The following is a 21,476-nucleotide window of genomic DNA, read 5'->3' as shown; positions in this document are numbered from 1 at the left end:
TTCAGCTCCAGCTCGAAGATAAGCAAGCAAAGAAAAATATCCTTTTCTCCCCAAAGTGATTCAAAGCAGTTTCTGATTCGGTTTCAGTTTGACTCGCTCTCTGAAATGGATGAATTTCTTTCTATTCACAGCCCTACCCTTTTGCAATTACTGAATTATGTGCAAATTTTTCAGTAACAGAGTAAGAACACAGTAATCTCTTCCTGCCCCTGCCTTCCACGCATGGCTGAATTCATGGCTGAATACCCCCTGGAGGTATTTCTTCTGTCTTGACAGTGGCCTGGATTTGTTTGTAATAAAACTGTTGTGGAAATATGACCTCTAACGCCCACCACCAACACCACCAAATTAAAAAGCTCTGCATTTTGGTCTTTGCTTGTCAAGCTGTTGTTTTCCTTCTGAGAGTGAACTCCAGATCACATTCCAGCTGTTGAAAAAGCTTCCCCTGCCTGTGCTCACAAATCTCCCTCTACCGGCCAACAGCTCCTTGATTCCAAGGGAGCAGAGCTGTTGCAGGAGGCACCTTCTCCTTCCCCTTGCATTTAAAATTTCTTCCAGCATAGCTATATTGATTAGCAGTGTGAAAAATCCCCAGATTTTAAAGCAGCTGCTAATGAAACCCCTTTACTGATCATTCTCCACTGCACTGCCAAAAGAGTGGTATAAAACCTACGCAGGATGTTGTGCAGCTTACTCTGCCCAAGTAAATACTTTAAAGGTATTGTGGTAAAAAAAAGTTAAGTGCTGCAATAGTATAGCTCTACTGATGAATCCTTCTAAATACAGACATGCCTACCAAGAGTAGGTGGTCTGTATTCAATTGGGAGGAAGTGCAGCAGTAAATGCACTACGCTATGTGTTTTGGGGGCTCTGCAGTACTAAAACACGTGACTCTTACAATATTATGTGCCAGCTTGAACTTCTTAAATTTTGCAGTGATGCAACATAGTGATAATTGCCTCGCAGAGCCGGGAACATATGGCCATGTCAAAGGAAGAGAGAATAAGGTATGATCTTTTACCAGTGATACATAGAAGAGAAAGTTCCTCCTACAGAGGTCTGTTTGGCAGAAGCAGTGGAGAGGATGGAGGTTTCCAAAATTGCAAACTGCATTGAATGCAGGTGTCTTCAACAGACCAAGAAAGCTCTACACAGGAGAGAATGCCAGCCCCAGGTATAAGAAACCTGGCTATTTCCCTGTGCTCAATGTAGAATGGGGTACTGTCCTTGTGTCTATACACAGAAACTGTCTCAATCTCCATGGAAATACTAAGAGGGAGGGAAGAATAAGCATGGAAGAAGACCACATACGAATACTGTGAAAGAATATTTGCATGCCACTACTCTTTGGTTTTGTTCCAAACAAGCATAAGCTCTACATCAAAGTGTCCCACATTGGGTATTACTAATTTAGGCTGCAGGTATTATCAGCAAACTGAACAGGAGTCTTTATGTGATTAACCATGCCCCTACTGTGGTGCTGAAAGGATGCTAAATTCTTACATCTCCCCCATGCATATAGGAAAATAAACAATTATTTCCTTGAGATAGAAGAATGGGGAGTCAATTAAGAATTCATGAAAGAATAATGAAGTATGTAACTTGAATATTAGAATGCTAGGATCACTGGCAGAATTCCTCCACCTTCCTCCACTATTTCAATACATTACATTGTCTTAAGATGATTTTAAACAAAATTAAATTAAATCCTAAAAATCTCCTAAAAAATTAGGTTTTTGTAACATACCTAAAGGAGAGGGGAAAAAAACCAACCCTCCATATATTTACAGTTAATTAGTATTTTGATATATAATATTCCATTTCCTTTATTATTAGAATTCTATCAATACAATTTATATGATTTAATTTTAAAACACTGACATTAGGAGAAAGGAAACTCTTTTGTGTCACACTACCAAGCATTTTATCAGTGAGTCAGGGTTTTCTGTATTGCTGAGATATCTTCAAGTCAAAAGAAGGGATGATAAAAGTTTTGCGGCAATGGATTTTAGAGAGGAAGTACATTACAGATATATATTAAAAAGAGCTCCTAATTTTACTGGGACTCAGTTCATTATTCTTCAATCCATAAAGCAAAATATATTGCTGAAAAAGAACTAAAAAGCTGGAGATCATGGGAGACACATCGCAAAATTTATATTATCATTATTTTACCAATCCATGCAATTACTATCATACTGCCAGCTACACCGATGAAGGAGTTAACAAACTTGCTAATTTTTACACATGTTCAAGCTTTAAGTAAATGGCAGAGCTGTACTTGCTAATCTGTCTCACTGACACACTGTTTATACCAGCCAAAGCATTTTTTTTCAGCACAATAGCTTCATTTGGGCATGGCCAATTTTTCATCACTGAGGAGGCTTTCCTCCAGCCAATTGTTCAAGAACTGCTCAGCAAAATTGACTCTACAGTCAATTCTGTATTATTCTACCTTGATACTAGGAAACTGTGCAATGTGGATGCGCTAGGGTACGTAATACATGCAAATCCAACCACAAAGTGTCAGTCTGGAGCCATCAAGTTGTATAAATTATACATCAGTTTGGCATTTCTGGATGTAACCGGACTCTTCCAGAGGTGATCAGGTTGCTCTACACACCCTCACACAGTTCTCCAGAAGCTTTGTAAGCAACTACTTCATTTCTCCCGCCATGAATTCTGGAAAATAGATCATCTGTGCTGCAGGAACTAATGCCCACTGAGAAATATTGCCTGAGCATCCTGTTGAGTAATGTTGTTGCTTCTGCGTAGTGTAGGGTATGAAGCTTTAGGTCAGGAAAAAAAGGTAAATGTTTTTTTAACTCTTTTCTCTATTTTATTCTTATCAACACATTAAAACACATCTTGAATAAGTCACTCTCTTTCACTGCCTTTTCATACCAAGTATTGTTATTAAAGAGAAACTTGCAGCAGGACCCAAATAGTTGGGCTTGCACAGGAATCACAGTCAGTGAAGCCAGTGCAGCAGTTGAAGAATACCCATCAGAAGGGCAGAAACCATTGCTAGGACGCAACTGAGGCTGCTCACAGAAAGTGCAATAGACTGCTGTTTATCTCAGGACCACAGTGCATACTGGAATAGTTCTAAACGCAACTTCTGTAACTATGGTATTTTAAATTTCTAATCACAGTAAGTGTGATCACATACCTATTTTGTTCCCTGTAGAAATACAACCATACGGTAACAAACAGAGGTCCAAGGATTCTGCTTCCCAAATGGATTCCATAATTCGAAGAATCTAGTAAGAACAAACATATACACTAAGTAATTTCAAATTATTTGGACATTATTTATTACTCACACAAATAACACTGCCCAGACTTCTGAGATGGGGTTAAACTTACTTGCCTATTTTACAGATTAAAAGATAAATACAGAAAGTGTGCAGCCATTCAAGATTGTAAGTTACAGAACCAGGGTTTATATTTCCTTATCTGTCCTGTGCCCAGGCAATCTCCACTGTTTTATAAAGCATTAATAAATATATCATATGATTTCTACATGAGCTGAGACTTAATACATTAGCAAGTATGTCCATTTTTTCCCATAAATATCCCTGAAAGTGCTAACATACCAGTTTGTCAGAACAATCACTGAAATATTACTAGAGCAATGCCACCTACCGATTTTTTTTTCATTTGTAACTTCACCCATTACATAAATAAATGATAAAAATGCTTCATCAGAAAAACAGGCCAGCTTGCAGTAAGTAAGATTCCTTCTCTGGAACACCGAAATGTGAAGTATGTATGGCACATGGCAGGAGAAAACAGGATAACAGTATGTACTGGGTCTGGCTGGGATGAAGTTAATTTTCTTTAGAGCAGCTTGTATGGTGCTATGGTTTAGGTTGGTGACCAAAGCAATGCTGGTAACACACTGATGTTCCAGCTGTTGGTGAACAGTGTTTGCACACCGTCAAGGCTGCCTCTGTTTCTCACTCTGCCCCACTGTGAATAGATTGGGGGTGCACAAGAGGTTGGGAGGCAGATGACCCAAACCAACCAAAGAAATATTCCATGCTGAATAATGTCACGCTCAGCAACAAAACAGAGAGGAAGGGGGTTATGTAGGGTAACTGTCTTTTGTGCAGGAACTGGCTGGGCATTGGTCTACCCATGGGATGTGGTGAGTGACTGCCTTTGCATCACTTGTTTTGTTTTCTTTCTCTCTTCTTCCACTTCTCCTTTGCTTATTAAACAATTTTTATCTTAACCCACAAGTTTTCTTGCTTTTACTCTTCCTTTCCTATTTCTCCTTCCCACTGGGGTTAACCCACAACACAGTAACATAAAAAACTGTAGTACAAGAAAGGAGATCCAATTTTGGTGTCAGCCTTGCCATACATGGTTTAAAAATGAAAGACAACCTTATATTTCATATGGACAGTAAAGATAAGGTATACACACTTCTGAAAAGTAAAACGATTTTAAAAGTTTTTAAAATATTCACATTATTCATTTTATACATTGTAGCTACCATACCTGTAAAATAAGCATGTCCTGACGGAGGTCATCTCCATGTTTGAAGATTATGCCTATGGTTTCATTTGATAGAGCTGTTGGATCTGCACATTTAAACTCAAGCCAGAGGGGCTTCTTCTTAGATGCCATTACTTTACATTTTTCTATCTGTGAAAGACACATTTATTTTTAGACATTGTATTCCAACATCAACAGAACTAACCTTTCTACACACCAGCTACAGAGTAGTTTACCAGCTTCCAATCAGTTATACCACAAGAAACACACTGGAAGCACATGTAAGGAATGGTATTCAACTGCCACATAAAGCCCCACTGAACCTGCACAACTTTTAACACTGTCCATGATAAATGAAAAAGCATGCCTTGACTCTCTGAAACTGGATTTAGCTTGTAAATCTGCTTCAGACAGAAAAAAAACCTTTTAAACCAGGAATAATAGATTCTGACAAAATTGGCAAATAATGGACTCTCACAACAGCACTCTGACAGGTGCTTTGCAAAACCGGAACATAATCATCGTCCAATGCAATTTACCACATCATCCACCCTCGTGACTTGTAGCAACTTCAGTTATTCCAGATTGCTTGATTCAATTCCCTTAGCAAATAGTTCATATTCATGGGGAAAATGGCATTTGTGAAACTCATTTAACATAATCATTCATAAAATAAGAAAATAAATTCCCTATTTAGTTTTATTACATTTTTAATCTCAAGAAATTCAGCACTCAAACTACTGAAATTGCATTATTTCAAATGTTTTCTCAACTAATTATGTCTAATACAACTGTAGTATGCAATAGTTCTATTCTGGAATTCCTGGTTCATTGTTGAACATTACTATGTAAAATAAAGCCATCTAAAATAATAAAAACAATTGCACATTAGTGCTCGAGAGCTGACAGAATCAATGACATCAGAGAAGAGTATTTTTGAATATTCATGTCTCATAGATTGAGGTTCTGAGCTTGTAGTTTAACACCAAACAGTTTTTACAATCCTTAATTTAAAAAAGAAAGAAATTGTTAAATCTTTGAACTTTACTAGAAACACTGATTTTCCTTCTAATATTTGGTTTAGACTAGTCACATTTCAGGGTTTGAAGATTATGGACAAGTAGCACTTGCTAGAACGAAGAGGAAATGAAAGCTTACCAATACAGTTTGTTATATCAAATATTTTTGTTCATATAGTTTGGAGGGGAAAAAAGGGCTCTAACCCATCTATTTTTGGACATAGCTACCTTCCCTTGTAAATCTATTGATTCCTTCATCTAGGAAGGTCCTGGTAGGGCTGCATACTTCCTAAGTGAAAACTAGAAAATCCAGAAAGATCTTTTATTTTATTTTGAAATCCACTTTTTGTCATGTAGTTGGTGATTTTTGTACACAAAAGACTAAAGAGAGAGAAATATAATCAAGAAAATAATATTTAAGAAGCCACAAATTCTGTATTTCTGGGTAAACAATGTTTGAATTGACTTCTGTACTGACAGTACCTCAGTCACACCCAACTGGGAAGTGTTTAACTCTCAGCTTGAAGACAGACTGGCTTATAGCCTGTCTATCAAGGCACAGGTTTATTTAACAGAAACATGGCCAGATCTAGACAACTAATATCAGTTACCCAAATGAGTACCCTACTATTCGGCAATGCCTTAGGTTAGATGGTTTGTCTGTCCTTAGCTAAGAGAAAAATCAAGGGATTCTTTTCTTGTAGGCTCCTTGCTGCACATCAAGTGAATCCAAGGATTTTCACTGTGCTTCTTTACCCAAACCTCACACTGCATAGAGGATGCATGAGCCAATTCCCTTTCGCTACATATCTGCTGATGTATTAATCTTGTTTTTAACTCTGAGTCGACATAAGGCCCTGCAATCTCACCACAAAACTGGAGGCAGCAACACAGAAAAACCCAAGTGTTTCTTAATGTATTTCTAACAAAATCTTAATGTATTTTCTAATAAAAGCAACAAAAGCAACATAGAGGTATTGAAAAATCAGAAATAGCTAAGGTAGACATTTTTGTTAGTAAGATGAAGGTCTGGACCTAAATCTTAATGACAGATATGAATCAGGGTAAGACAGAAAAAGTAACTGGAGGAAACGAAACTGAATATCCCAAAGGCCCTGAAGTCAAATAAAACAGTTTTATACAGGTATTTAATGTAGGAAAAAAAAAAGTTGGTTACCTGGTTAAATCCTGGATTAAACTAATGGAAAAATTGTAATTGCCATTTAATGATTAGGATTTTATGGGTTGTTGCATTTTTTTAGTGCATGGTGGCATGTCATTACATTTAGAAAAATGCTAATAACCTTGGGAACAAAAACTTACCAAGTCCATAAAATAGAATCATAGAATCGTTTAGGTTGGAAAAGACCTTTAAGATCATCCAGTCCAACCATTAATGATCACTGTATTCGCAGTGAAATAAGACCTTTAGACGTATTAGCAAAAATTTTTACCAAATGACAAATACTTGCAAATAGGAGCTTTTTTTCAAAAAGGATTTGTAGAAACTCAAAATATACTTACCACTAGGGCTCCTGCTCTTAGCCCAGGATCATATGGAACTCTAAAACTTTCTGGAAGTTTGCTGCTCTGCAGTTTTTCAAGCTTTTGTCTCAGCTGCACGATAACTGCAATTACAAGAAAGAAAACACAATGAAATCAAAAGTTGGGAGGCAAAAAATTTATAGGTAATCAAACTTGTTAAGCATGATTTAGCTAAAAACCTCCTCCGTTTAGCTACTTTTTAAATTGCTTTCCTCAAGGATCTCCTGATTTGAGGAATGGAGAAAGACTCTTTAACTTGCCCTACTGATGGTCAGGGCTGTTTCAGATACCTAAAGGTAAAGTCTTCAAGCACCTCAGAAGTCATGTGCCCTCTACACAGTGTTAAAAGCACTGCACAGTGCTTGGTATTCTTCTGAAGACTCAGGAGATTACATAAAAAGGTCACCTTTCATTTAAAAAACAAAACAAAATACAGCACAACACACCAAAAAATATTTTGCCCTTATAACTGCGAAGGAAACATTGAACTACCTACCCCAAAGGCTCAGAGGAGGAGGCATTTAAAAACACCTCGCATTTTCCAGTATTATTTTGACCTACCTCATTGCTCCTGCAGACAGACTCCTGGCTTTTGAATTCTTGGAGTCAATTATACTGTAATCATAAGGACTCCAATTATAGAGATATTGGATTTCCTATCCTCCTAAAACTGTTTTCATAGTGCAGCCTTGTTAATCTCACATTCCAGTAAGAAGAAAATTTGCTATATGTTTATATGAACAAGAATTTCAATGTTCATATAGAAACTGAATCTTTTCATTCATAAACCCTCAAGTTTCTGAATCTTCAGCTTAGAACAGTATGCATTATACTACATATGATGCACTTTGTTCATCACAGCTAGCAGGCGTTAGCAGCACATGCAATATACTTTGTTAGGATAAAGAACTGAACATTGTTCTAAAAGAAACTGCAGCTACACAGCAGAGGCTGCATATACATGTTCAAATAACTTTGGAGATAAAAATTAAAGAGCAAAATAAATTGTAATGAGAAAGCTAGACATGGACCTGGATACTTAACATACAAAATCATAAAATCATACAACAGTAGAATGGTTTGGGTTGGAAAGGACCTTTAACGGTCACTAGTCCAATCCCCCTGCAATGGGCAGGGACATCTTCAACTACAACAGGTTGCACAGAGCTCTGTCCAACCTGACCTTGAATGTTTCCAGGGATGGGGCACCTACCACCTCTCTGGGCAACAGGTTCCAGTGTTTCACCGCCCTCATCATAAAAAATTTCTTCCTTATATCTAGTCGGAATCTACCCTCTTTTAGTTTAAAACCATGACCCCTTGTCCTATTGCAGCAGGCCCTACTAAAAAGTCTGTCCCCGTCTTTCTTGTAAGTCCCCTTTAAGTACTGAAAGGCCGCAATAAGGTCTCCCCGCAGCCTTCTCTTCTCCAGGCTGAACAACCCCAACTCTCTCAGCCTGGCCTCATAGGAGAGGTGCTCCAGCCCTCGGGTCATTTTGGTGGCCCTCCTCTGGACCCGCTCCAGCAGGTCCATGTCCTTCTTGTGCTGAGGGCCCCAGAGCTGGACGCAGGGCTCCAGGTGAGGTCTCACCAGAGCAGAGCAGAGGGGCAGAATCCCCTCCCTCGACCTGCTGGCCACGCTGCTTGTGATGCAGCCCAGGATACGGTTGGCTTTCTGGGCTGCGAGCGCACGTTGCTGGCTCGTGTCCAGAAAATGAAGACATTTCAAAAGTTGCTATCAAATTAAGGAAGTCAAGCCAAAAGAATTACCTGAGAACTCACAGAACACAAACCTTATGCTTATCCTAAAGGCTTTTAGAAGAGAACTACCTAGCAATGCCAGGTGACCTATATGGTATCTCCTCTGGTAAAAAATAAATAAATCTGACAGCAAAATACAGGAGCTAATAAGTGGACTTTATAATTAGACACCTTTCAAAAAAAAAAAACAAACCCCAAAACTAAACCAAAACCAAAAAACCCCTAGGTTGTAGTAACTTGGGTCATGAAACAGCTTTCTAAAATGTAACTATTGATTTCCTAGACAAATCTAGCTTGATTTCAGTAAGTCTCCTCATTGTAATGTAATGTAATTTGAAAAGTGTATGCCAACCAATTGAAGCTAGTAAAGATTAGGAATTAGCTCATTGTAAAACGCAAGTGAAGGCGCTTGCTAAACCAATTTTGAGTTGATCTGGCTTAAAACAAAGTGCTATGCATTTTAAGAGAAGAAACAGCTGCACAGACACATTCTTAGGAGGCAAATCATCTAACAGAGTGGTGATGAAAGCAGATAATCCTATGCAAGCTATAATATTATGATCTTACAAATTTATTTATTTATTAGTACTCCCTATGTTCAAATATAAGTGATTACATGAAAAGTGAAAGAAACAGTCTGACAGCATGATTGCTACTGGACTGGTATGGACCCAACAGGAAGGAATTTATTCTTTAAAAAAATCCACAAATACTGAAGGAAGAAAAATATATACAAGAATTAGATGAGGCTGCATGACAGAATGAAATGAAACAGTCCAAAACATTCAGACTGGAAATATAAACAACTATGAACATTAGAAATGATGGGGCAAAAAAGAAGCAATAAACTAAAGACGAAATTTTAGGATGTACATTTTTAAAAATGTTAAGAAATAGAAGGTGCCTGTAGGAAAAATCATATCCTCAATAATCTGAGAATAAATTAAATTAGATATAGCATTAGTAGGACACTCCACAGTTTCAGGAAGCCTTATTCAGTGAAAATGTCAATTATATAAGTCATCTTTCAGTGTTCTGCTGTATGTTACATACAAAGATTCTTTAACTTCAAAACCTGGTGGGTGTTAATGTGATTGCTTTCTCTTGAAACGTTTCTTCTTTGCCCACATATCCTTCAAAGAGAAGGCATTATGGAAACCACTGCTGTTACAGACATGTATATCTGCACGGCTGTAAAGTTTCTTTCCAAAACATGGGGTTCTGACCAAATATATTTAGATTATAGAGCATTTTAAGATAATTTTTAGAAAGTTGTTTAGAAAGAATATTTTATATGGGGGTTCAGTAAGTCCCCTAACTCACGCTATGTGGTAACATAACTGATACTACATTATATATTGAAGAAAAAATGCATATTTCCTTCAGATTTCTTTTGAAACACCACCACAGCCACTTCTGCATAACCAGAGTGGAATGGCTTTCCGAACCAAGTACTTCCTGGCCTGGAACATACCAGCCTGAACATGCAGGAAGAGCTGGTCTCTCTACAGCTTTTAGAATTTGGATATTGTTGTATGTCTTCTTGCACTTACTCCCAACACCAAGCAACTAACAGGAATGATGACAAACAAGCTTTTAAGGAAGTCAGGGGAAAAAAAAAAAAAAAAAGGGCAGGCAAAACCCAGAGGTAAACAGGCATTGCATAACCCTACTGTGGCTTCCAAAGCAGTGCTTACAGGAACTAGAAATAACAGTACCACATCTGTGTCTCATAGGACTCCTATTCAGAACATCGCAAAGCCCCAAAGATGTGCTCCGTATATTCACTGCTGATCCACCAACTACTTTCATGGCCTAGCAGAGGCTGTACTGGACTCCTCCCCAGCCTTCTTGCCAAGAGTCTTTTAGTGACTGCTTAGGGTAAGGCTGTGTTTCTTGGCAAGCGTCACTTTTTCTCTTTATTTCCAGTTAATATTTGTGTCCTGGGTTGTTTCTTTCTTCAGTGCTGGCATTCAGCTAAGGGTTATGCACAAGAACTTAGCTGTTTCCCAGTTGCATGGCGTGAGGTTCAAGAAGATAAGCCAAAGCACGGGAATATACTGGGTGTCTATAGCATTGATATCCTTCCCCTTTTGGGGTGGAATGAGCAAACAAATGTATTATTGGTTCAATCACTATCAACTTACACTGGCATTTTAAAAGAAGTAATAATGATGCCCTTTGACAGTAATTTATCCATGAATTTTCCAAATAAACAGTACAATTTGCTGCCTAGATTTTCACACCCAAAGAGAAAAAACAATATTATTACAAACGAAGAAATGCCTGTTAGCAAATACCTTGAGAAGTGACATCATACTTTTCTGCAGAAACTGATTTTATCTCCATTGTGACTTTATGCAGCAATTCAATTACTTGAACCTGCTTCATGAAATCATGTAGCATTGCTTTTCCACAGCCCCTAAGATAGGCTTCTAGGATGACCGCAAACCTCTGTTGGTAATGCATGGACTGGGCAATCTCGCTTCTTAAGAACCAAAACAAGAAGTGACCAATTCTTTTGTTCTAGAGGTGGAAAAAAAAAATACTACAATCAACATGCATTTCTTGACAAAGCATTTTAGTCATGCCAGTAACTTTAGCATAAGTTGGCTGTATTTTGAAATACTTACTCTCAAACCCCGTTTTAGCAGAAATCTGGCTAATGCACTGTCATGATATGGCTCAAACTTCACAGCCTGAGGAATACAAAAATAGAAGACGTTATTAACATATTTAAGATCCCACTGCAGTTATACTTTATCGATGACATCTAGAGCGCGCACTGCTGCAAGAGGAGAAAATGTGTAACAAAACAGGCCATTTGAGGAAACGAAGTTGAAAAAAACAAAGCAAGGCTTCTCTGTTTTTGATTCAAGAAGCACTTTTTATTTGCAACAGGTTCTATTTCAGGTATACGTGACAGAGAGGGCAACGCAGGGAGCACCTAACCAGCGAGACTGATCTGAGCTAATGAAGACATGAAGACATGTGAACGAAGCGACAGCATTCTCAGGCTGTAGCAAAAATCAGCAAGATCAGGACAGCCTGCAGTCTGACTGACACAGAGAAGGCTTGAAAAGATTATTGCCAAATGAAATGATGTATTTGTAATCGTTCTTTAAAGAAAATTTTTGATAATAAAGCACTGTTTTCTGACAACATCTGCCACTTCAGGACTGGGGCACCAGGGTTCACTGCTGGGTTCCCCAGCAAGCATAGGACACAGGAGCAGCTTTTTGGAGCACCTAAACTCAGGCATTCTAGCCTTTAGCCCCTGTAGGGACATGAACCACAAAACAGAATAAAGGCTCTGATGCGCATCCTATACTAATGGAGTACAATTAAGAGGCAGACTTCACCAGAGCTTTATTTTTAATGACTCTGTGAGCACATGTATTTTTTCTCTTCCAACAGCCGCTTCCCTCCACCCAAGCCCACAGATATTTCCAAGCTACTGCCAAAAAAGGGTGGAAACAAAAAGTCAACAACTTTTTTGAAGTGTCAGGATTGGATTTTTTTTGCTGTTATTTCCCCCGCCCCATCCCAATAACCAAGTCAATTGGTCTACCAGTAAACTATCACACTTCCAGGCACTGGGCTGCGCCAGGGAACTTGTCCATTTCAAGTGATTTTTCCAGCAGCTTCTTCCCTGTTGCTTGAGGGACTCAAGTTTATAGGAGGTTTGTATTAAGATCAGTGGGGGGAAAAAAAGATATGCATGCATATCCCATGGCAAGAAAAAAGAAATAAGAAGCATACAGTCTCTGGAACAGAGTCACAAAATCCCTGTTGTGGACTGAGGGGGTTGATGAATGGCTTCAGGTTCTGGAAATAGAGCCAGGAAGCGGCATGTAGGGAGATTAAGGGAAAACAAAGGGATGGGCAGAGAGCTGGGTGCATTTAGTACGCTCAGCTTTCAGAAGCAACAAAGTATGCAAACTTCTAGCGATAGTTATTCAACACCATCTAACGGCTCTTTCAACATCACTGTGGTCTGCAGCTTGCAAAGAGGCAACCAAGCCACCAGCAGAGGCCTACTAAATTAATCAAACAGGTCACAGGGTTTTATAAACTCTTAAAAGTACTGCGGCACACAGCTGTATTTTTTATTATTAAAATATCAACACTATTTCTGAAATGTAAATAGTTTTGTTCAACAGAAAAAAAGAAAGAAAAAATCCGAGCTTTTTCAGTCAACCTTCTAGAATGAACCAACTTATAAAAATGCTACGAAGACTTGTTCTTTCCAGCTGCTGGCTAAAATACAGATGAGAAAGCCAAGCACCAGGCTTGCCCTTTTACAGCAACATAATTCTGCAAGAACTGTCTTGACCGTCTCTGCAATACTGTTTTATTTCCCCAAGCAACACCATCTTATTTAGGAAAGATAATGAGAACTCACAAACATAAACTGATTTAAAAATATGTACCTTTTACTTTGTGTGTAAGATTATGAGGTATGAGGGGGTTTTAATAAAAATTAATTTTCGCTGCGATAAGGCACCCAAAAGCAGTAATTATTACATAAATTCAAATGGATTTGCTTACATTTCCAAGAAAGTCTATTAAAAACCTCATTCTGGTATATACTTTGCTGAATGTTCTCAGTGCATATCCCTGAAAAACAATTTAAGAATGAAATACAGCCAAACAACCGGTCATTGCTTCAAAACAAAACCTCCTTATATTAAGGTTGCAAATATATTTTAGCGTAAAAGAATATGAGAAAAATGTCTTATAAGCATCCTTATTATGCTTACATTTTAGAAATAATTATTTTAAAAACTCAATCCCATTTTTCTTTTTTCTTCACAAAGTCAAATATCAACATTTGAACAGCAACAATAAAAGCTAGCCATTAAAAAAGATCTGCTGGCACTTCATCAGGTCCCTGCACACACCTTTGCCTTGTCAATTCAGCAGGAGAAGCGCTTTACTCACTGCCATATACAAGCAGTACAGTTGTTGGTGTTTGTTTTACAATGGATTTTGCTATACTTTAGCTATCTTACCCATGTTTTATCAACGGTACAGAGAACAACAGACCTTTATAGAAAGTTCAATAGGTTTATTTATGGCATGGCTGCTTCTATTTGGGATAAACCTGGGGGGAAATAAAATGTTTGTTTGGTTTCTAACTCTACTGGGAGGTAAAACGGGAATATCCTGTGCAGAGTGAAACAAGCCATAAAGCTTTCATGAAGGCATGCATGTGAAAAGTGACGACCGTTTGCAGAAGAGACATCTCAGATGTGTCCATCAGAGCAGAGGAATGGCTGGCATCTGTTCTCTGTATAATGTGGATTTTCAAACACACTGTGGTACCAATACTTTGCTGCAGGATGCTGATGGCCTATGCTCCCTTGTTAGCCAAGGAAAGACAGACAAAGCAGCAGCAGAGAGGTGTAAGTTGGGATCTAGTATTTTTTGGGGGGATGGCAATCTTTTAATGTCTTACTACATCTCTTACTAAAAATGACACAGTGAAGGTAAGCTACTATGATTTTATGCCACAGTAATTTAATTTACTGTTAGAGAGATTTATTCTTTTTAAAACTCTCCAGATTTGTACTTCTTGAAAACAAGTAATTTCAAAAACAAGTGGAAAAAACCCAGTATTTCCCCCATTCTCTCAGGCACTTTGATATCAACCAATCACCATCCCAAGCCCCTAATTTGGATACAGAAGTGAATAAAATCGCTGAGCCACATGTAGACAGCAAAAGCTCACAAGCCAAGCATATATATAGCAGCAGCTACGTGGGAGGCCTAATGAGGTAACCGTAGCGACTCCTTTGGTTAATGCAGAAGTGCATAAATTCTGCCTGGGGAGCCTAATCTTCACACAAACAAAGACAAGGCTAAAAAGGCTACGGATGTGCAGCAAAATCTGAAATACTAATTTCATTTTCCTGGGAATCTGGGATCTCTCTGAACCTGCAGAAATTAAAAGCCCCATCCCACAGCTTCCCCAGCTGCAGCAGTTACTTTTTTCAAAGAATCAGAGGACAAAATTGGCCTTCAAAATAAAAAAAAAAAAAGGATTTCCTGCTCTGCGGGGCGACAGCCTTTGCGCACAGACCAGAGTCCTGTTGGGTGTGGGAAGCCTGCAGTCGCCTTGCTTGGGGGTCACGTTTACCAGGAGGAACCGCGGGGTTACACCTTTCATCAGCCATCAGACGTGACTTTGCCGCTGACAGGCTGCCCAGCTCCGGCACCGCATTGCGAAAAAGCAAACAAACCAATTTGCTTGTATAACCTATATAAACCTTCCCAATGTTTCATCTGGCAGATCTGCACACAAAGCACTTCAAATCGATACAGCGGCAATTCGTTGCTATTAAAAACACAATTTTTCACCCAACTTCCCAGAACAAATTAATCTTATTATGGAGTCCTAGCAACCCTTTATTTACTTTTTAAAATTTTTTTGAAGCTTCTAGATAAATTTGGTCTCTTTAACAGTACAAGACTGAAGTCATTGCAACATACTATGTAACTACACTGTTATTCTTGACCTAAAACCCAATCCCAGATTTTTCTTCAGGCCTTGCCCATGTCAACATCTGCCTTTACTTTCTTTCTGTCTACACTCTTTCTAAACTATTGGCGAAGCCAGTCAACACTTCTTCAGTGCTGTGTGATTCAGACCTAATACAAACAGGATTAGAGGCGGCACAGTTAGGATTTGCTCCCATCATAGCTTGTGCTAATGTTGTCCGTTTCCAGAAAAACCTATTACTGTAAACACAAGATGCAAATTGTAAGACACAAGGCAATGGTAACACAAAAATAACAACATAGGCAAAAGGTGAAATGTAGAAAGTGTGTTTTGGGTTAATTTGGTTACTACCGCTGCTTTGACTAAACACTGAAGACTTCAAAACCAGGGATTGCTAACTAGACCTACTAAGATGGGAATGATGATGGGGTAATGCAAATGTTCCCGGAAGGCAGAGTTCAAGAATGCAAATACACCTTACCTGCACAAGCTGTAAAAGATAATGAAGAACATCATCATCTTCTAAACTTTCCAGTTTTTGAACTGCCATTGCTCGGACATTTTCATCTGAAAAGTTACAGTCCAGAAGTTGCATTGTGAGTCCAACATCTAAAGTGCTTTGATCCCAAACCTCCTTTTTAGCTAGCAACTGGTATGTTTTGGCTACTATTTCTTGTTGTCCCCATTTCACAGAGCTAAGCAGCTTAGGATATGCCTTGGGGTGCTTTATGCTTTCATATCTAAAATGCCACAACAGTTCTTTGTCCTCAGGAGAAAGTGGATTAAGTGGGTCAGTTGCTATGATCTCTTCAAGTTGCTTGCGAAGCTGGTTGGGCATTTCAGCTCGTGTCCTATCCCCTTGGGGGTCTGATGTTATCCTGTGCTTGGGCAAGGCAATTGGGTGACAGTATTTGTCCAGTACAACAGAGATAGCCATTGAGTTTTCTTTATCCGGGTTAGTTGCTGATGTGAGTTTGTCTGCATTGATACTTCCTTGTTCTTCCCCCTTGCCTGGAATTTTCCACATGTGGAGCACATACTCCCCACTTCGTAGCAAGAAACGGTGATCTATCAACAAAAGATTTACATAATAGAGAAGCTGAGTTTTGCATTTTGAATCAGAGTTGGGGGATTCATGTGACTGAAGGTTCGTCTTTGTGGACAGTCCCTGTGCTTTGCCACAGTATATCTGAAGATTCAGGAGTGCTCCTTTAGGCAAATCCTTGATTTTGATATCAAACTCCAACCAAATATTCCACAGAACCTCCTCAGTAAAAGGCTTCGATGAAGTCCTCCTCTGAGAAAGGAGCTGTTGCCCATGTTGAATGTTAGCCTCCACAAACACAGTAAGATCAGTATTTCTCGGTAAAACTGGGATATCAATGCCAATTATTTTCACCCTAAATTTCCTATTACAATCCCACAAAGAGATAGTGAAGACTCTCTCATGATCTTTTCCATCTATTGTCAATTGTTCATGATACCCTGTAACTCCTGTACAGTCATCCACCAAAGGCCACTCTTCCTTCTGAACCTCATCCTCATTTGGGTCAGGGGGATTGTCTAAGACAAGGTGGATTTCTTCCCCATTCTTAAGGCACTGTCTTATCCAGTGAAAATCTTTGATTGGTGTCTCTCCAGTAATGTACTCATCTCTGCCACAAATCCTGAGAACAAAATCCAGTTCGCTATGATCTTCAGGAATGCCCATCAAAGACTTTTTCTTTGCCATTTTTGTGAAAAAGCTGTGGAGAATTGTGTCTGGAGTGTCATCTATTGACACTTTAATTTTTTGGCTAGTTGTTCCTCTATGTATGATTATGAAAATGTTATTATTAGTGATCTTTTTAAATAAATATTCTGGGAGTGGCTTAGATGTAGTCCATGGGTGCATTGCATACAATTTAGGATCTCTACAGGCTACCTCTATCATTCGTGGAGTGACTAATCTGCGACGAGTAAATTCTAGTTCATCATCATGCACGTTGCTTACATCAGTGACATCATAACCAATTAAATCGTTAAGTTGCCGCTGAAATTCCTGAACTTCTTCTGATGGTTTATGTTTCTGGACAACATAGATCCTGCCTACCTTTTTCTGTAACACTTTCCAGTACAGTATGCAGTCCAATGTCTGTAATACTTGATGTTTATCATAAATTTCATACCATTGCCCTTTCTTCTGATACTGCAGAATAAATTGATCTGGGGTGAATGCGTGGTAGAAGTCTGTGGTTTGGCTCATCTCTATTGCACGCATCCAAATCTGTGCTTTCATTTGCTCAACTGTACAGTTGCCAGCTATTTCGAGTAACATCATTTCTGGTACTTTAGTATGTTTATTGCTTGTAGGTAAAATGAACTCAATGGATATTAGTTCCATCGATGACAAATTACTCGATGTACAATGAGGTTTCATTCTCCTTCTCCTTCGTTTGTTTTCCTCTCTCATAACAACGGGTTGTTCATAATCCCCCAACTCCATGCCAGAAGAAATCTAGCAAAACATACAAATACTGGATTACTTTCTCATTTACATTTTTCTTTACTCTTATTTTTTAACTCTTCTTAATTAAAATCACAGGCCAGTTGAAATCCTGCTATGTATATGCTTTTTATATGTCCCCTTCCCCTTAATTTCTGGTCATAAATACTTGATTTACATAAACCACCTCAGATGTAATCTATTCAATTCAATACCAAATATAAAAAAAACCCAAACCTCCAATGATTAAATAATTGAAATAGAGCTTTTAAACAGCCTTCTCAGATTTCACTGAGGATAAGCAGTCTGACTATGTATTTTAAGTATTTCCTCCATACCGATTTGTTCTTGCTTCTATTTGATCAAGCACTGATTCTTCTGCTGCCTCATCTGTTTTGATGCTGCTGATATTAACGTAAGTGGATTTTCATAGAAGTCAAAAGACACGCTACTGTGTATGAGCAGAATGTGATCCCACCAAGCTCCAGGAATGACAGAAAGTAACAAAACAAGCAATTTATCTACAGACTGGACACAGGTGAGCCTATTCCCATTTTCCTCTGCCTCTCTTTTTAGTGATGAGGAATGAAGACTTACACCAAAAAACCCCTTAGGATTCAAAACCAGGGATGACTTCTGAAGACAGATATTTAACGTGCATCGAAATTCAAGCCTAGTATCCTTAGATGTGCTTTTTTTAAATAAATCAATTCACCAGACTGATAACATCCATCCATTTTAAAAGTAAACACCGCCAGTATAAACTATTAGTGTGTTACAGAAGAAAAAACGCCCAAGCTAATGCCGATTTATTACCCTATACTTCAAATCACACCTAAAACACCTGTAAAACAACTTTGAACATAATTAGCCTACCTTATCAGCTTTCAGTAAACAAAAAATATTGTTGCTCACAGTTAATCTCCATTGAACAATATTAAAGTGGAAATTATTCACTGAGAGCTTGGAAGAGGAAGGCAGCGCTGATTGAGCATGCTCGCACAAGCGAAGTTACAGCAACATACTGGACTTCTTTTCCAAACAACACTTTTTACACATAAAATCTTTCTCTAATTGCTGCAAAAATGAAAACCAATGTAACGATGCCTTAGCAGGTAACAAAACAAGAAGATAAAAATATAACAGGTTAAACTGAAACAACATAGCACGCTAACTAAAATTCTTTTTTCAAGTTCCGGAAAGCAACGACTGTGGACACACCACCTCTATAATCGACAAAGCACAAGGAAATATTACCTGCTTATAAAATAAAGGCTGAATTTCTGAAGACGAGTCATTTGTTTAATTTCTGAAGTTCCTATTTTTTTAAAGGAAGATCATTCACACAAACAATTTCTTTGTATAAGCTGTTCTGCTTTTCTTGCTCACCCCCATATCCAGATGCAAAGGAAGTGCTGCACTTACCAGGAAGGAAGTTTTAACCAAGTTGATTATACATATGATTGCTCATTTAAAAAAGTCAGAATGCTTTTCCTGTTAGAACAGTAAAAATACACTAACAGTACACCAATTTAATTTTAACACACATGCATAGAAGTCATGCTTAAAGCCTTTTAAAAATAGCTAAAATTAATCCGGGCAATAAATCTAATGAATCCAAGTAAAACATTTTAAAAACAACATACTTTGGAGAGCCTAACTACTTTATAAAAGAGTTAAATAAAAATACTAGATGAAAGACAACTAAATCTGCAATGTTTCCTTTTTTTATTTTCACAGCGATAGCCCTTTGAGGACTCCCAACTTAAATTCATTAGAGTTTTTTAAGGCAGCCTCTGTATAGCGTCACATGGAGATGGTATCTGCCAAGGATCTTGCGTGGTAACCTCAGCAACAGAACCGCTGGGCAATCTTCCTCCTAGTATTTTTACCTCATCCATTCATGATTACAAACACATAGTGAAATCCACTAGAAATGATGACTTAAGATTCGGGAAGAATTTAAGCGATGGACCTTCAACCCTAATTCTTATGGTTAACTACAACCTGAAGAACTGTATCCTTACTAAAAAAAATCCCCATGGGAAAAGATTTGGGAAAACATGTACAAATCAGAAAGAAAAAACAGAAAAACCTCTAATGGTATCCTTTTTCCTTATGACTTTAGCAGTGAAAAACTGACTATTTTGAAGAAAAATAAGCAGTACACTTCCTACAAAAATGATGATCCTTGAGAAGGAGAAAAAAATCTGAAACAACTGAAAGATCTTTTAGCAATAGTGAAGTGGTGGTGTCTTTTTTTTAACATATGCACACTTCCTATCTCGTAAGACACCTTTCTTATTAAAAGGGGCGGGGGGGAAGCTCCCTCTATTGGCAAAAAAATCTGATAGTCTCTTACCTGCCTCCAATGTGCCACTCACAATCTCTGAAATTAACACTTTGCCAAGGTTAAAAAAGGAAAATAACCTCCACCGTAGACATAGCTCTTCTTTCTCAGAGCATCATTTTGCTTGGCAGATAAGACTGATTTCTTTCTAGAGGTTATTGTTCTCAGAAGGTGAGTTTGGGGAAAACACACTCTGTCCTAGCTCCCTCTACCTTTTAGAGCCAGTATTTGAAATTTCTCAAGGAAGTGATGAAGTTGCCCTAAACATTTTGTCGCTGCCATGAAATCTACCCATCTTGGCCAAGACATCTCCAACACTTATCCTCTGCGCACGTGCAGCCTGTCAGCATTCATCAGCCACAGTCTCTGTGGCATCCCAGCACTCCACACCGCTTTCGTCTCTGGTCCTCTTCTCGTCTGAAAAAAGCACTCAGTCGCTGGAAAACTTGAGCACCTGTAACCTCAACAGCAGTACCCAGGATGATGGAGAAGGAAGCAGCCAGTTTCACATAAAATGGAAAAGGAGCTGGAGGTGTACGAAAAGAAAAGGAGCAATGCTGAAGAGGAAAATGTGTTTTGCAAAACCTACATTTTGAAATCCCTGACTTTGGAGAGCTTGACTTTGCAACACTTGCAGAGTCTGTCTTTTGAAGTATATAATTTCTGAAACATGTAATATAGTCATGTATTTTTCTTCATTTAAACATAAGCAACTAGCAGTAAGCGTTTCTTCATGCCAACAGGCTACACAGATTTTTTGCAAATATCCCTCGTTTTACAAGTCGTGCTGACCCTATTAAATAAACCCGGACTCATTTCGGTTTCATTGGGTTTTGCCAGACCTAAGAAAGCATGCTGTTTTAAAATGTCCTAATTTTGGCGCCATGTGCTACGCACTTAAAGATAATTTTTTCAAACACATACACGCACAAATATTCCATCTCCTGCTAAGCTATTCTAGCACTACTCCATTGATCGAGACCATCAAGACAATCAAAGGCAGGAATCGCTACCTCATGCAGCAAAGAACCACCCTGTACACTGCTCAACAAATGTAAATGTTTGACACTCTCATCCACTTAAAAAGACAGAGCAATATTGTAAAAGGTTCAGATATCCCCCCACAAACTGCATCAGATACAATGCAAAATACGTGACACTTGTGTAACTGCCCATACAAGACTGTCTCTTCTCCCACATTCATTTGGGCTGTGTCCTGTCATGCCTAGTCCAGTCCAGTCCAATCTCCATCTCCAGTTCAGCTCTGACCCCTTTTCATCAGCTTCAGAAGCCAGTTCTTGGAGC

The 21,476-nt window shown here is 38.5% G+C and overlaps 1 protein-coding gene across 1 annotated transcript in view; it reads right to left on the bottom strand.

Moving 5' to 3' along the window:
• PIK3CG (phosphatidylinositol-4,5-bisphosphate 3-kinase catalytic subunit gamma) overlaps positions 1-17,829 on the bottom strand; it is a 29,968-nt gene extending 12,139 nt beyond the window's left edge. Inside the window, exons 1-6 of the mRNA XM_009480119.2 lie at positions 15,818-17,829; positions 11,465-11,530; positions 11,132-11,357; positions 7,050-7,153; positions 4,510-4,656; positions 3,173-3,263 (exon numbers count right to left, since the gene is read on the bottom strand). Coding sequence (XP_009478394.2) covers positions 3,173-3,263; positions 4,510-4,656; positions 7,050-7,153; positions 11,132-11,357; positions 11,465-11,530; positions 15,818-17,821 — 2,638 coding nt within the window. The 5' untranslated portion in view covers positions 17,822-17,829. The remainder of the gene's footprint in view (positions 1-3,172; positions 3,264-4,509; positions 4,657-7,049; positions 7,154-11,131; positions 11,358-11,464; positions 11,531-15,817) is intronic.
• Between the last annotated feature and the right edge of the window lie 3,647 nt (positions 17,830-21,476).

This window comes from Pelecanus crispus, chromosome 1, assembly GCF_030463565.1.
Source record: "Pelecanus crispus isolate bPelCri1 chromosome 1, bPelCri1.pri, whole genome shotgun sequence".
Taxonomy (NCBI): domain Eukaryota; kingdom Metazoa; phylum Chordata; class Aves; order Pelecaniformes; family Pelecanidae; genus Pelecanus; species Pelecanus crispus.
Note: the sequence above shows the minus strand (reverse complement) of the source record. Positions and strands in the feature narration are given on the sequence as shown.